A 16261-nucleotide genomic window follows, 5' to 3' on the forward strand; every position below is an offset into this window, starting at 1 on the left:
AGAAAGATGATTTGGTCCCGTAGTAATGGATGAATGATATGGTTTGGTGGCCAAGGAAGGTGGCCGGTAGGGAGACCAGAGACAGAGACTGAAGAAGAGGTTGTTCCCATCATCAAAGCCACAACTAGGGAGGGAAGAAAGAGAAGCAGCAGGAAGGGATTTAGGAGGCAGGCTGTGGAGGAATGAGAGGGTGAGGTCTCCAACAGAAAATGGATGGTGAAGGAGAGAGCGGAGACAGGGACGCTAGAGGAGCTCTGCGGGAAAAGTGATGGCCCTTCCTCCCCTGCTCTTCCCTACTCCCATGTTGAGTGTGAGATCCTGGGGAATAAACAGATGGGGATACCTATGGGTCTGGGATCCCAGAGACCGTGAGGCAGGGAATCAGCAGGACAAAGAGGGAACCTCCCACCACAGGAGTGGAGAAGGCTGGGGACTGAACAGACATGTACAGAGCAGGCAGAAGCAACGATACCTGAAAGAAGGTGGGAAGGGAGGGGCACTCAGGTGGAAAGTGAGTAGGGACCAAAGAGAAACATTAGAGGGAGGGAGTGGCTCAGGAGCTGCAGAGCAGGTGCAGCCACTCTGTGTGGCCAAGTCTCTCATCAGGCCCTTGGTCCACATGGTCTCATTTAATCTGGCCTGCACAACCAGGTGGACAACAAAGAATTCCAGAAAAAACGCAGGTCTTGGGGGAAAGACAGTGACTCCAGAGCCTTCTGCCTACTTCCAGTCTTAGAAACCCAACTAGATATTCCACATTGCTCTCAAACCCAACCCAACCAAAATCACTCTCATCCTTTCCTCCCAGAAGCCTAGCCTTCTTCCAGACTTTCCCATCTTGGAGTGTCAGCACTATTCACCCACTTCCTCATGGCAGAGGCTCAGGGGACATCCTCAACTCCTCCCGCACCCCCTCATCCAGCCAGGGACTCACCTGGCAGTCCATCTAGGTGTCTCTCAATTCTGTTCCCCGCCATCACTGCCATTGCTCTACCCCAAGCCATGTCACACTCCAAGTTAACCAGAGCCATGAAGCCCCCTCCTGGTCTCCAAGCCTCCTTCCTCCTCCAGCCCATCCATTCTTTTGGTTTTGCAGTTTTTAAAATTTTATTTTTAATTGACAATAGTTGTATGTCCTTATGGAATACACTGTGATGTTCTGATATATGTATGTATTGTGGAATGATTAAATCAAGCTAATTAACATACCAATCACTTCACATACTTTTTTTTTTGCATTGAGAACATTATCTTGGAGCACTCCTTTAAAAAAACTTTGTTATAAAATATTTGTACACTTTTATGGGGTATGTGTGTTATTTTCTGACATGCACAGTAGGTGATATAATTTGAATGTCCCTCCCAAGTCTCATGCTGAAATGTAATCTCCAATACTGGAGGTGGGACCTGGTAGGAGGTGTGTGGGTCATGGGGAGGGATGCCTCATGGCTTGGTGCTGTCCTTGTGATAGTGAGTGACTCATCTCAAGATCTGATTGTTTAAAATTGTGTGACACCTCTCCCTCACTCCCTCTCTTGCTCTTGCTCTGGTCCTGTGAAGTGTCTGCTCCCACTTCACCTTCCGTCATGAGTAAAAGCTCCCTGAGGCCTCCCCAGAAGCTGAGCAGATGCTGATGCCATGCTTCCTGTACAGCCTGCGGAACTATGAGCCAATTAAACCTCCTTTCTTTATAAATTACCCAGTCTCCAGCATTTCTTTACAGCAATGCAAGAAAAGCCTAACACGGTAGGTATAATGATCCAGTCAGGGTATTTAGGACATCCACCACCTCAAGAGTTTATCACTTTTACGTGTTGGGAACATTTCAAGTTCTCTCTTCTAGCTATTTTGAAATACACAATACATCGTTGTTTTAACTATAGTCACCCTAGTCTGCTATTGAACATTAGAACTTATTATTCTTTCTACCTAACTCAGGGGTCCCCAACCCCTGGGCCGTGGACTGGGACCTGTTAGAACCTGGGCTGCACAGTAGGAGGTGAGTGTTGAGCAAGTTATCTAATGCCTGATGATCTGAGGTGGAAGTTACATCTTGAAACCATCCCCCACCTCCTGTCCATGGAAACACTGTCTTCCATGAAACTGGTCCCTGGTGCCAAAAAGGTTGGGGACCACTGACCTGTGTGTTTGTACCTGTTAACCAGTCTCTCTTTGTCCCCTACATCCTCCAATCCTGGACACACACAGCCTTCCCAGCCTCTGGAACTATCAATCATTCTACTCTCAACCTCCATGAGATCCACTTTTTTAACTCCTCGTATGAGTGTTAGGTGATATTTGTCTTTCTGTGCCTGGCTTATTTTACTTAGCATAATGACCTCCAGTTCCACCCATGTTCCTGCAAATGACAGGATTTCACTCTTCTAAAAAAAAAGAAATAGAGATGGAGTTGTGCTGGACATTGCCCAGGCTGGACTTGAACTCCTGGGCTCAAGAGATCCCTCGCCTCAGCCTCTCAAGTAACTGGGGTCTATGGGCGCATGCCACTGTACCTAGCTAATTGCATTTTTTTAACATCTGAGTGGTACTCCACCATGTATGTGTGTGTATATATGTATATCACATTTTCTTTATACATTTATCCAATGATGTGCACTTATGTTGATTCCATATCTTTGCTGTTATGAATTGTGTTTCAGTAAACACGGGGTGCAGGTATCCCTTTGATATACTGATTTCCTTTCTTTTGGATAAATACTCGGTAGTGGAATGGCTTGATCATATGGTAGTTCTGTTTTCAGTCTTTTGAGAAATCTCCATACTGTTTTCTATAGTGGCTGTAGTAATTTACATTCCCATCAACAAAGTATAAGAGCTCCCTTTTCTCCATATCCTTGCCAACATCTGTTGTTTGTTGCTTTTTTAATAATGGCCATTCTAACTAGGGTAAAATGATATCTCATTGTGATTTTGACTTACACTTCCCTGATGATTAGAAATGTTGAACATTTTTTCATATACCTGTTTGCCATTTTTATGTCTTCTTTTGAAAAAAATGTCTATTCATGTCCTTAGCTCACTTTTTAATGGATTATTATTATTATTATCATTATTATTATTATTTTGCTGTTGAGTTGTTTGAGTTACTTGCATATTCTGGACATTAGTCCCCTGTCGGATGAATAGTTTGCAAATATTTTCTCATCTTTAGCAGGTTGTCTTTTCGCTTTGTTGATGGTTTCTTTCTCTTTGTAGAAGCTTTTTAGTTTAATATAGTCCCATTTGTCTATTTTCGTTTTTGTTGCCTGTGCTTTTGAGGTCTTAGCCATAAAATCTCTCCCTAGACCAATATCCTGTAATAACTCCCCTATGTCTTCTTCCAGTAGTTTTATAGTTTCAGGTCTTAAGTTTAGGTCTCTAGTTCATTTTAAGTTGATTTTTGTATATGGTGAGAGATGGGGGTTTAGTTTCATTTTTCTGCATATGGTTACCCAGTTTTCCCAGCACTATTGAAGCAAGTGTCCTTCCCCTAATCCATGTTCGTAGTGCCTTTGTTGAAAATCAGTTGGTTATAAGTATGTGAATTTATTTCTGGACTCTATTCTGTTCCATTGGTCTATGTGTCTGTTTTTATACCAACACCATCCTATTTTGGTTATTATAGCCTTGTAATGTATTTTGAAGCCAGGTAGCATGATGGTTCCAGCTTTGTTCTTTTTGCTCAAGATTGCTTTGGGTATTCAGGCTTTTTTTGTTGTTCCATATGAATTTTAGGATTGTTTTTTCTATTTCTGTGAAAAATGACACTGGTATTTTGATACAGATTACATCGAATCTGTAGATTGCTTTGCAGCCTCTGTCCATTCTTCACAGAGGCCAGAGTAATACTGGAAAGCATGGGCCTGATTACGCCACTCTCTCTGTTGGAACCGTCAATAACCTCCATTGTCACTCAGGATAAAGTGGAATACTCGATGACTCACAAGGACCTTACAGGGCCTTGCCTCATGCCAGTCTCTCCTTCCCTATTATCTGTAGCCACCCTGGCCTCCTCGCAGCTCTTCCGATTCACTAAGCATTGCCTTGCTCCAGGGTCTCTGAAAGTGTTATTTTCTCTTTCTGGAAACTTCCTCCCTATCTCGTTGGGCCTGACTGCCCCCTGCCCTCAGCCTTTAGGTCCCAATCCAAGTGCTGCTTCCTCAAGGATCTTTATAGAAACAGAATAACCCCTCCCCCATCATATACTTTCTGAGTACCACATATTTTGCCATAATTAATGATTTTCCATAATTAATTGATCAATTATGTCATTACTTAGTTAACATGTAGATAGTAAACTCCATGAGAACAGAGGCCATGTCTGTTCTGTCCCAAGCACTTAGGAGATTTTCTGGCATATAGCAGGCACTTGACTAATATCTGCTGAACAAATAAATGTAACAGGAAACTGAAGCTCAGAGAGGTTAAGTAGCTTTCCCAAGGTCACATAGGAAGTGGCTGAGTCAAGATTTCAGTTGAGTCTCTCTGGTACCAGGATGGTAGTCTCCTCTGCTATAAGGCACATCCCTGCTTGACAGTGGTTTAGTAAGCCATCCTGAGATTTTCAAACTTCCCAACTGTAGGCAATGATTTCTGGACTGTGCTAGAACTGAGGACTTGAGAACTTGAGATCCTCTGGCCAGAGCTACCAGTCTCCTCTTAAGGTGGCACCTTTACCATTTTAGCGAACCCTGCCTCTTGGGCTCATCTGACACCCTGGCCCTCGCATCATCCTGTTTTGATTGAAGATCCTGCAAAAGCTGTTTGGAGGTTTTCTCACACTTTAAACAAGGCATGATATTTCATGGTTACAACTCCAGAGTCATAAAATACAACCTTCAGCTGACACCATAGTCCTAAAATATTCATTTACACTCTTTCTCCTTCTCTGGCAATGGGCATTTTGCACCACCATTAAGTCATGCATATTCTGAGGTGCAGGTGTGTTATGCTGATAGTTGCCTCTCCAAGTTTATGACTTTATTTACGATCGACTTAAGTTCTATGGAAATCTCTTCAATTAACCATAATTTTAGAGAACTATCCCTCAATCCTCTTTGATATCTGTTAACTCTACAATGACTGACAAATTTCAGGTGGGAAACGGAGAAAACAGGACATTATCCTCTCCACTTCAGGCGAGCTCTAGGGTACCATCTTGCATGCCTAGAAGATTTGGGGTTCTTGGAATTGGTTTCTGTTCATATCATCTTCCCCAGGACCCCTCAGCCTCTGTGGAAATGAAGATGCCAACAGGCCCCAAAGGAGAAGCCACCATCTTGCAATTCCAGTGCAAGACTGACAGCATCAGGGCAGGAGTGCCCCAAAGCTACAGCCCGCCCCCTTTTCCTGTGGTGAATCATTCCGTGTGCCTATCCACGCTGGGGCCCCCATAACTTGCTCAACTTCTTCAGTCCCCTCTTCCCGGGGACTTTGGACTCTGCCCATTTATCCTTGGCTTTATCAGTGACGCTCCTTAAAATGAGGAAATGACCAATTCCGAGAACATCACTATTGCCCCCAGACTCCTATAGTTACAGCCACCTGAGGTATCCTTCTGAGGGGAAGAATGTAGACAGGACATGGTATTTGATTACATGACACTTCTTATTGAGCTTTCATTATGGGTCAGGGATTGTGCAAAATGTTTCACCTGCATTTTCTCCTTTAATCCTCAAACCTTTGAGAGCACAGGTATTATCATGCACATTTTACAGATAAGGAAACAGACTCAGTGAGTTTTTAAGACTTCTTTGTGCCACATATCTACTAAATGTTGTAGCTAGGGTTTGAACCCAAGACCTTGTGACTCCAGGCCCACACCATTACCCACCTACTTCTCTGCCTCCTGGGCCTCAGTCACTGTAATCCTGTTCCTGACACGGGCTAGGAGCAGGCTCCTGGAAGCACCAGACCGTGGAGATGGGGTTTTCCAGGCATGAGACGCTTCCAAGGGTGAACCTTGGGTCTGGCTTTCTTCATAGGATGGAAAAGTAGTTCCCAATCCCCACCCTGAAGCAGCATCTGTCCAGCAGAATAACCTCAGGCCCTTTCCCAGAGGTGTCTCTCCTGAGGAGTTCATGGAACAAGTTAAAGTGGAAGGTCAAGGGTAAACCACAAGAGACTGCCAGTCCCTGACTGGTAGAGCCATGCAGTGAATGCATGCACCTGCAGGCCAAGCTCTCAGGCCCTGAACCACCAGGCTGGAGAAGCTCTGGAAATCATAGCGTCATTGTGAGTCTCCTGCTGTGGGCCAGAGGCCACCATCCTTGCCTGCAGTGGAGGGTGGTGGTCAAGATCATGGCTGTTAGGCACGTGGACTTGGGCTGAATCCTGGCTCCACCACTCTCAAGCTGTGTAATCACAGGCAAAGCACTGCACCTCTCTGAGCTTCAGTTCCCTCATTTGTAATAAGAGGTAATAATACCTTAACCTCCTTCAGATTTGTGAGGATTAAAACAGGTAACGCAGGACCTGGCACTTAGTTAGGGCTCAATAAATGGTGGCCAGTGAGGCTGTGGCAGTGAGAATGGCAATGATCGATACCCCTCACTGAGTCATAACCATGAATAGGCCCTCTGCTATGTGCTTAGCATTTATCAATGTGAACCTCACTGCCAACTTATGAGTTAAGTACCATTATTATTCCCATTTACAAACGAGAAAACTGGGGCATAGAGAGGTTGAGTAACTTGTCCAAAGCCACTCAGCCAGTGGGTGTAAGTGGCAAGGCCAGGATTTGAATCTAGGTGACTGGCCTCCAGAGCCCACATTGTGAAATGTTCTGGTATAGTAACAGTAATTGCAAAGGTGATGGAAGGCTAGTGATCCCAGCAGTAGCAGAGGTATCCTATAGCAAAGAGTGGCCTTGGGTAGCTGTGGTCCCTGCTGAGGCTCCAGTGCTCAGAATCACTCAAGGTGCATAGTGTTTAGTGTCTTCTCCGTGTTGTTAAATTTGATCAACACAATGGTGTCCAGCATGCAATGCCCAGACCCTCTTTGCTATCTACAGTGTTGCCCCCCCGCTTTTTTTTTTTTTTTTTTTTTTTTTTTTTGAGATGGCGTCTTGCTCTGTCGCCCAGGCTGGAGTGCAGTGGTGTGATCTCGGCTCACTGCAAGCTCCATCTCCCGGGTTCACGCCATTCTCCTGCCTCAGCCTCCTAAGTAGCTGGGACTACAGGCACCTGCCACCACACCCAGGTAATTTTTTGTATTTTTAGTAGAGACGGGGTTTCACCGTGTTAGCCAGAATGGTCTCGATCTCCTGACTTCGTGATCCGTCCGCCTCGGCCTCCCCAAGTGCTGGGATTACAGGCGTGAGCCACCATGCCTGGCCCAGTGTTGCCCTCTTATGCCTCTCCCAGATACCTTTCTAGCTTAGGACTCCTCCCAGATGCAGAATTAATGCCCCCATTTGGATGTCTCACAGGCATCTCAAACTTTACCTGGACAAAGTGAGCTGTCTTGCTTCCCTTTAGGGCACACACTTCCTGCCCTCTGTGCCAGTCATCTCCATCTTGGTCACTGGCATCCCCACCCACCAGCCCTCCAGAAAAAGCCTAGGAGTCAACTTTGATCCTTTATTCTATCAGCCATCCAATCCATCCCTAAGGTCTGTTGGCTGTACCCCCAAAGCACAGCCCCAATCTATGCACGTCCCTCCACCTCTACTCCGGCCACCCTCAACCAAGATGCAGCATCTCCAAGCTGGTTGCCCATAATAGCTGCTGCCTAACTGGTCTTCTTATTGTGCCTCTTGCCAGCTAGTATCCAGCATGATCTTTTTAAAAAATTAAGTTAAATTGAACTATACCTCTGCTTAAAACTCTCCCCTGGTAGCCTCCTGGACTCAGAACCAAGCCTGTATCTTGTTTTTTTTGAGGGATGGAGTCTCGCTCTGTTGCAGTGGTATGATCTCAGCTCGCTGCAACCTCCACCTCCTGGGTTCAAGAGATTCTCCTGCCTCAGCCTCCTGAGTAGCTGGGATTACAGGCACGTGCCACCATGCCCAGCTAATTTTTTAATTTTTAGTAGAGACGGGGTTTCATGATGTTGGTCAGGCTGGTCTCAAACTCCCGACCTCGTGATCCACCCGCCTCGGCCTCTACCTTCTTACCCTGCTTCACCCCATCCCTGCCCTCTCCACCCACCCCTCACTCTACTTTTGCCGCAGGGGCCTGTTTTCTGTTCCTCTAGCGTGTCCAGTACTTTCCCCCACCTCAGGGCCTTTGCATTTGCTACTGCCTTTGCCAGGAAAGCTATTTTCCAGGTCTTCACACAACAGGCTCTTTCTTGTCATTCAGGACTCATTTCAGAGGCCACCTCCCCAGAGAGGCCTCTCCTGACTGCTCCGTCTAAGGTAGCTTTCCTCATCACTGGCTAAGACTTTATTTCCTCATAGCTCCTACCACCACCTGAATTTTGTTTATTTGGTTTGTGTATCTGTTTTCTGCCTCCTGGCTGCTAGAATGTAAACTCCAAGAGATCATGGAAGTTGGTCTGACTTGTTCATCATTGCAATTCTGAGCCTAGAACAATATTTTGTACTTAATAGGCAGTCAATAAATGATAATTGAATTAATGACTGGCTGGCTCATAACAGGCACTCAAGAGAAAGTTGTTGAGTAGCCAAGTGAATGAATGAGGATGCAATCAGCCCTGTAAGGCTGCTACTTGTGTCCCACCTTTAAAACTCAGAGGGGTTTAGCAGCACCCTGGCAACCACACAGCTAGGGGCTGGCTTAGCTAGGGCTGAACCCAGGCCAGTCTGTCTCTATGTACTGTCCATACCTGACACCACTGCTTCTGTTTCACGTTGTGCAGGCTTCTTCCCCTGGGGCCAGAAAATTTGGAATACAGCTCAGCACTTGCAGTCCAAGCTTCTGCAGACCATATTCCCTCTTCCCCAGGTATGGCTGCAGCCTGCTGTGTTTGGCTTGAACCTCAGAGGCCAAGCACTTCTTGCTCTGGCCACCTTTCTCCCTACCACCTGCCTCTCAGCCCCCAGTGCATATGAACTCCGTTGCTTCCCCATACAGCCTTCTTTGATCCAGGGCCAATGGCCCTCACAAGTCAGAGGCCTGTTGCTGAAATCCACATGGTCTTCCTTCTTGTGGATCAAAGAGATGACACAAAGCTCAGCCCCTCCCAGGGACCTCTGCCTTTGAAAATGTGCCCGGTGCGACACAAAGTGAAGGGAGGTCACAGGCCCCACCTCCTTCCCTCTGTCAGCTGGACCGAGTCCTGATGGGTCAGGATCTTCGGGATGGGCCTCCTTGGGGGTTGGCCTCACACCTGCTCCCCCCTATTCCCAGCTGTTTCCTGTTCCCCCCACTCCTAGTTTGTGCTGTATCCCTAGACCAAGTCCACCCTCCAGCTGGGCACATGACATTTCCTAGATAAAACAGACACACATGACTCTCCAGTCTGCTCTGGGAAGCTTTGGACTTAAAGAGATTGTCATTCAGAGCTACCGGGCAGGTGGGGTAACCCAGGCTAGTAATTTCCCTTTCGGGCTTGTATGCCAGCACGATTCTGATGGTGAATTAGACCCATCCAGACAGCCTTTCATTCCGCAAATATTTACGGACCACTGCCCAGTGGATGAGGTTTATCCGCTCGCAGATGCCAGCTCTTAAGAGTTCTACATGAGAGGAAGAAAGACCAAAAGGCTTTTAATGCTTCCCAAGTATGAACCCGTTCACTCTGGCATGACCACCGCTGCTGGCACAGGATGGGTGTATGGTGGGTACTCTTTGTTCCTGTTTAGCTTGGCCTCCTAAGGAAGAACAGTTTGGGAAATCACTTTCGCAAAATCGCTGACATTATTGAGGATGTTTCTTAGGATATTCTTGTAACCTGTGGGAATTAGAATAGAGAGATGAACCTGAAAGTAGGGAGGTAGATGGGGGTGGGGGGAGACCCTAGGGTGTCTGAGAGTAGAAGAGCCATTTTATTCTCTCCCAGCTTTTGAGCAGAACCACATCTCAGTCCCCTCAGGCAGCAGGGGGCTGGAAGCCCTTCTGGAAGCAGGACTTGACATCCTCAGCTGGCTTCCCTAGGGCATCTGGAAGGGAGCATTCTCTGGTGTGGCTAAAGTGGAAGCTACTTAAAATAAGTCTAAGAGACAGACTAGAAAGATTGGGGTGGGACTCTTTCTGGAAGAGCCTTGTGCTCCATGCTAAGGAATCTGAACTAGACCCTGTCAGTGATGAAGAGCCACTAAGTGACTGAGCCACTTAGTTTTGTCAGATCTGTGCCTTAGAAAGTTCTCCCTAGCAATACAGGTAGGAATGGGCTGGTGTGAGCAGGAGAGAACAGGGGCACACCTGCCTACAGAGGGTCAACCTTCAGTGAGGCAAGTGAGAGACAACAGAGCCTGGACCACCATCTGAAGAGCGACAGAGATGTGGAAGGAGTGGGCTGGTGCAGAGGGACATGGGGGCCAATGAAGCGATGTGAACAGCAAGAAAAGCAAGAGTATAAGATGCCCTGAGGGGTCCGGCTTGGCCACTGTTGGTGGGGACACTCTTCACTGAGCTGGAGAAGACAGCAAAAAGAGCAGGTTTGGGGAAAGCAGGAAGAGTGAGGTTTTCATGGGCCAAGTTTGAAACACAAGCTGAGGAGAACTTCAGCACAGTTCACTATCCACGCGGGCGCGAAGCTCAGGACAGAGAATGGGGTTGGAGGTGGGGATTGGAGAGTTGCTCCCTAGTAACAATTACAGCAACATAGTAGATGAGAAATTCCAAGAGATGGAAGAAGTCCTCAGAGAAGAGGCTACGCTTGGCCCTCCAGTATTTAAGGGGAAGGAGGGTGGAAAGTCAGTGAAGGAGAAGGAGGGAGAGAATCATCATCATTTCAGAAGACGAAAAAAGAACTGGAAGACTTCAGAGAGTCGTGCCACCAAAAGACATGCCACCTCCGCCCAGGCCCATGAATTTCTGTGTGGTGTGAATGCTAGAAGAGTGGTATCTCTCCACCCTGCTCCTTCCCACAGAAAGGCCAGCCCTTGCTGCCTGCTGGGCCTGGACACAAAGACACTGGGTTGTGAGCCTTGGTCAGACCTAGAAGACCTCCAAGAGGTAGAAGACCTCCATGAGGTGCCCCTCATCATCACTTATCTCTGGCTGATGGGGTAACAAAAAGATATGTTAACATTCAGCCCCAGAGTTTCTTATAGAATGAGAGTTCTCTTTGTTCAGGAAAATACTACCCTATACCTAAACAGCTTGGATGAGGAGGCGAGACATTAGACTGCAAGGAGATGACAAAACCAAGAGGAAATCAGGCTCTTGTGCCTAAGAAGTTGATGGAAATTCTGAAATGGGCTCAAGGTGCAGGTGGCACCAAGGTGGAAGAGGCTGGAGAAAGAAGAGAGGGTACAATGCACATTACAGGGGAACCTGGAGTCTGCCAAGACAGAAGCCAGGGAGAAGCTTCCCGGGAGGAGGGGCCAAAAGACTGTGAGGCTCCTGGTTGCTCATACTTTCATTTTAAGTCATCTGCATTGCTAAGATGTAAGCTCCTTGCATTGCCACAGCTTCCATAAAGCCTGAACTACATGCAGACACCTTTATTGGTGTTTTTGCTTGTTGCCTTGTATTTTGTATTTTGGAGAAGTGGGGGATCCAAGAAAAATGGACCCAGTTCCCAACCTAAGTTGGCAGAGCAGAATCAGGGGAAGGGAGACATGGTAGTGAGTTCAAGGTTCAGAGGAAGCTAAAGCTGACAGATTCCTGGAGATACTATGAGGGTTAGTGGATTTCCACCATATTAGCATGGGATATTGCTGCAAATTATACTTCACTAAGCAGAGTGATACCCCCACTGCATCCGATAATTGGATTACATTTGTTTTTGGATTTTATCTTGAGCAAAATAGCATGACATGTACAGTGCTGCAAAAAGAAAAAGAACTGCAGTTTATATTTCATAACTTAGATACTTGATTTTATTTACTATCATATGTCAGTTCTATCGTCATTTCACAACTCTGACACCCTCCTTGGAAGATCAGAATGTTAACTGTAACTTCCTCAAGGCAGGGGGTGGGTAAGGATGCTATAAGAAAGGGCAGATACAGCAGCTTTCAGGCTGTCATTAGGCCACACACCTGTGTGTAGGGGCCAAGGTCTCACCTGATTGGTTTGGTAATTCCTGAAGTCAATCATGGAAAGAGGCAGGCCCTGAGTTAGGAATGGAGCCTGGGAAGATGGGACTTAGGAAATCAGGAAAGGGAACTCTAGTTCCCTTGCCCTCCACCAAGAAGGCTCAACATGGCCAAGGCCCATTCTATTGGTTGAGGAGAGGTAAACAAAGGTGAAGTCAAGTGGCAACTCAGATTGATTGGCTGTGGCTTGCCTATTGGGAGGGAATTCACAGCTGTGTCTGGACTCAAGCAGAAAGGGTGCAATGACCAATTATGTCCGCCATGGGAGTGGGAAGAAGGGAAATAGTATACACGTCATGTACTTTTTATCCTTGGTGTCAATAACAAAAAGTGTGTGCATGTGGCAGGAAGAGGGAGTTGCTTATCCCTGGAGCTAGCCTTTTATAGTAATTACAGAAAACCTTCCTCCAAAAGAAAAATAAAACTTGAACTAAGGAGGACCTACTTATTCCAATGACTTCTCAACTCCTGGAAATGTTCCTCCTAGACTGATACATGGATGTTCAGGATCCATGGAATTTAGAGATGAGCGTTACTAGAAGAAAAGAGTGGTCAATAGTGCAAAGGTTTCTTAAGAAGGTCAAGAAATATAAGAGCCAAAACAATTCCCATCTGATTTGGCAAAATGATGCAAATACTGAGGGCAAAGGCCAGTCTGCAGAGGAGCAAATGAGAAGGGAAAAGGAGGGACAGGGCTGGATGGAGCTTTCAAGATGCTGGGCTGTGTAGATGGCATGGGAAATCTTACAGTGTGATGTGATTGTTTTTCAAAGGTGGCTAAAAATTGTCTGCATGCATCATAATCTCAATTTACGTACATATTTGTAATATATGCTTATGTGCAATATGTATTGGAAGAAGATGGAAAGGAAATACATTAAAATCATGGTTAAAACAGGTAAATTTTCTTTCTTCTTTATTTCCTTCTGTATTTCCTAAGCTTTTAAAAATGATCATGTGCCAGGTATGGTGGCTTATGCCTATAATCTCAGCACTTTGGGATGCCAGAGCCTGAGGATTATTTGAGCTCAGGAGTTCAAGACCAGCCTGGGCAACATAGAGAGACTCTGTCTCCATGAAAAACAACAACAACAAGAAAAACAACAAAAATTAGCCGGGCATGGTAATACATGCCTGAGGTCCCCGCAACTCCAGAGGCTAAGCCAGGAGGATCGCTTGATCCCAGGAGTTTGAGGCTGCAGTGAGCCATGATTATGTCACTGAACTCCAGCATGGAGGACACAGGAAGATCCTGTCTCAAATAAAAAAAAAAAAAAAAAAAAAGAAAAGAAAAATAAAAAGAAAAGAAAAGAAAAGAAAAGAAAGAGGGGAAAAAAAAAGATTGTGTAAGGAATAGGCTGGGAGTAGGGTGACAAATGTCTCTGTTGCCTGAAACTGAGAGGGTTTCCAGGATGCGGAACTTTCAGGACTAAAAGTGGAAAGGTCCTACACAAATATGGACAAGTTGGTCATCCTAGCTGGGAGGCTGAGGCATAGAAGAGAGGTGTTTTTCTAGGGGAGGGGGTTGTTGGAGTAAAGAGATTTTGAGCATATTTGGAGGTTGAGAGGAAGAAACTGTTAGATAGGGAGAGAGGCTGAATTTGTAGGAAAGAGAAAAGAATAATTCCTACAGTGAGGTCAGTACGAAAGCTGTTGGGAAAGTGATCTGGCTTCCACAAGAGGAGAGAGGGTCTGCAATAGGAAGAGAAATGATGTTTCTTCTGAGACAGGAGGGCTAGAGGTGAGGGAAGACTGGCTACATATAAGTTTGTTGATGCAGGAGAAAAAATGAGGGAGCGCACGCCTGAGGGTGAGGAGGTCAGGTGAGGCTGAAACACCCCTAGAACACCTGGGGACCCTGAAGACCCTCTGTGCTGTCCGGACTTGGGCACCTCCCTCCCTGCTGGGGTGTAGCTTTCCCCTTTGAGACTGGATGTCACTGGAAGCTCCAGCATCCCCTTCCAGCCACTGCCCCACTCCGTCAGACCCCTCTCTGGCCACCTACCTCTGCAGGAAGGCAAGGGGAAGTCCCACGTGGCGCTGTTCTCAGAGCCAGCGTGGCAGGTGAGCACGGCGTGGCCCTCCAGAAAGAAGCCAGGGTTGCAGCTGTAGCGGACCTTGTCACCGAGGTTGAAGGTTGAGCCCTGCTGGATGCCATTGGGCAGCCTCCCTGGGTTCCCACATGTGTGGCTGGGGAGAACTGTGAGGAGAGACAGACAGAGACAGGTAGCCTGTGAGTTGGGCTGGAGCCCTGCCAGGTTTTCTAGTAGCATCTCCCTAGGTCACTTGGGCTTCCTGGAACTCATTTCTTCTTCTGTGAACAGCATTACCCACTGCTGATCTGCCCGCTTCTCAAGGCTGTGGATTCCCTGAGAACGGGTTACTCAGAAGAGAGAGGGGTTACTCAAAATCTCACACATGAGATTTACAATTGGACGTCCAGGTTTCTTGCCTTTTCTAATGTGCAGCCATGGATGTGAATTATGTCCATCCTGATCACTAGAGATGCAATCCCAGGAATATCACTTTAATCTCTTGGGCATGGCTGGCCTGATTTCAGACTCCACACTCCTTCTCACTAAATACCATAGAAGGGACATAAGGCATGGCATAAGAGTAGGTGCTCATTAAATCCAGTGTCCTTTCTTTCATGTGTGATCCACCCTGGCAGCCAGAGGGGCACTTTGGCCCCGCAGGTTCAGGGGAGTTGAAAGGGTTGGATTAGGCAGAATAGGCAGTGAAGTGGGAAGACAAGAGCCCGGGTTCTCATCAGCCTGACTGGTTTAAAGGGGGAAAATTGGGAGCCAGGGAACACCATGCACAGTGTGTGGCCAGAGTCAAGCAATCATGGTCACCGGCAAGTGTGCTCTCATGAGGCAGAGGAAATAGTCTTGGGGAAGATGCAAGAGTAACACGACCTGGCAGTAAGGAGGGAGGAGGACACAGCTTCTCTGTGCCCATAAGTCAGTCACCTGTTCCACCTGACCCAGCTCCCCCTGCCCTCTGCCTTGTCCCCCAGAGTTGGAACTGCCTGTGCCTTAAAGGTCAACACCTCCTATCATTCTAGGATACCCCCATGGGGTGAGGAGTAGGGGTCTTAGTCATGCCCAGACTACCGTTTAAGTACCTCTCCATTAATCCACCTGGCAATGATTTATTGAGGCTATCTCTGAGAGGCCATGCAGCCAGATGGTGGCAAGTGCAGACTTGGAAGCCAACGTGCTTAGGTTCACTTCCCAGCCTGACATCTTATCACCCATGGGACCGTGAGCAAGTCTTTTAACCTTTTTGCACTTCGGTTTCCTCATTTGTAAGATAGGGAGCTCAACAGCACCTTCCTTATATCAAATTAATTGTTACAAGAATTAAGCCAGTTGAGGTATGCAAAGTGCTTAGGACAGAGCCTGATGTACAATGAGTACAACACAAATGAATCTAAGTCTCAGTCCAGTGGATGGTGTGCACAATTAATGGCATACTGAGTGTTATGATGGGACAGGGACAGGTAGGGAACCAAACCCAGCTGGGGGAGAGGTCAGAGATCACTTCCTGGAGGAAGTGACAACTCTGCAGAACCCTGGGAGATTAGTAAGACTTAGCTAAACAAAAAAGAGCAAACAGCATGTGCAAAGGCCCTGAGGCCAGAGATAACCCAGGAGCTGAGGGAGCCTGGAGTAAAAGAGTGGGGTGGCAGTGATGGGGAAGTGGAAGTGGGTAGGTCTGGACTCTAAATGGCTCCCCTAGTCCTTGCAATACCCCCTTCCTGCCAATGTTGCTGTTAGTATCTTCTTTCCAGAACCCTCTCTACCAGCCCTGATGATCTCAGAACCCTCTGAAAAAAGGTATTCCCTCCCCATTCCTCTCTCCCTCTTCTGAGAGGAAACAGCTCGGTGTAGAGGGTAATGGTAGACTTTGGAACCAGCCTGATCTGGGTGTGAAACCAGGTGCCATCGTGTCTTATTCTGTGTGACCTTGAGCCACATGAACTCTCTGAGCCTTAGTTTCTTCAACTGAGAAAGGAGTGAGGCCAAAAATATTTAGCGGTTGAGGGGGTTACCAATATAAATGCCGCATGCCTGGCACAATGCC

At 46.9% G+C, this 16261-nt stretch overlaps 1 protein-coding gene across 1 annotated transcript in view; it reads right to left on the reverse strand.

Annotated features, from left to right (window-relative positions):
* CSMD2 (CUB and Sushi multiple domains 2) overlaps positions 1–16261 on the reverse strand; it is a 654766-nt gene that overhangs the window by 405248 nt on the left and 233257 nt on the right. Inside the window, exon 4 of the mRNA XM_030943020.1 lies at positions 14178–14372. Within this exon, the coding sequence (XP_030798880.1) occupies positions 14178–14372 (195 nt within the window). The remainder of the gene's footprint in view (positions 1–14177; positions 14373–16261) is intronic.

Source organism: Rhinopithecus roxellana, chromosome 12 (genome assembly GCF_007565055.1).
Source record: "Rhinopithecus roxellana isolate Shanxi Qingling chromosome 12, ASM756505v1, whole genome shotgun sequence".
Taxonomy (NCBI): Eukaryota; Metazoa; Chordata; class Mammalia; order Primates; family Cercopithecidae; genus Rhinopithecus; species Rhinopithecus roxellana.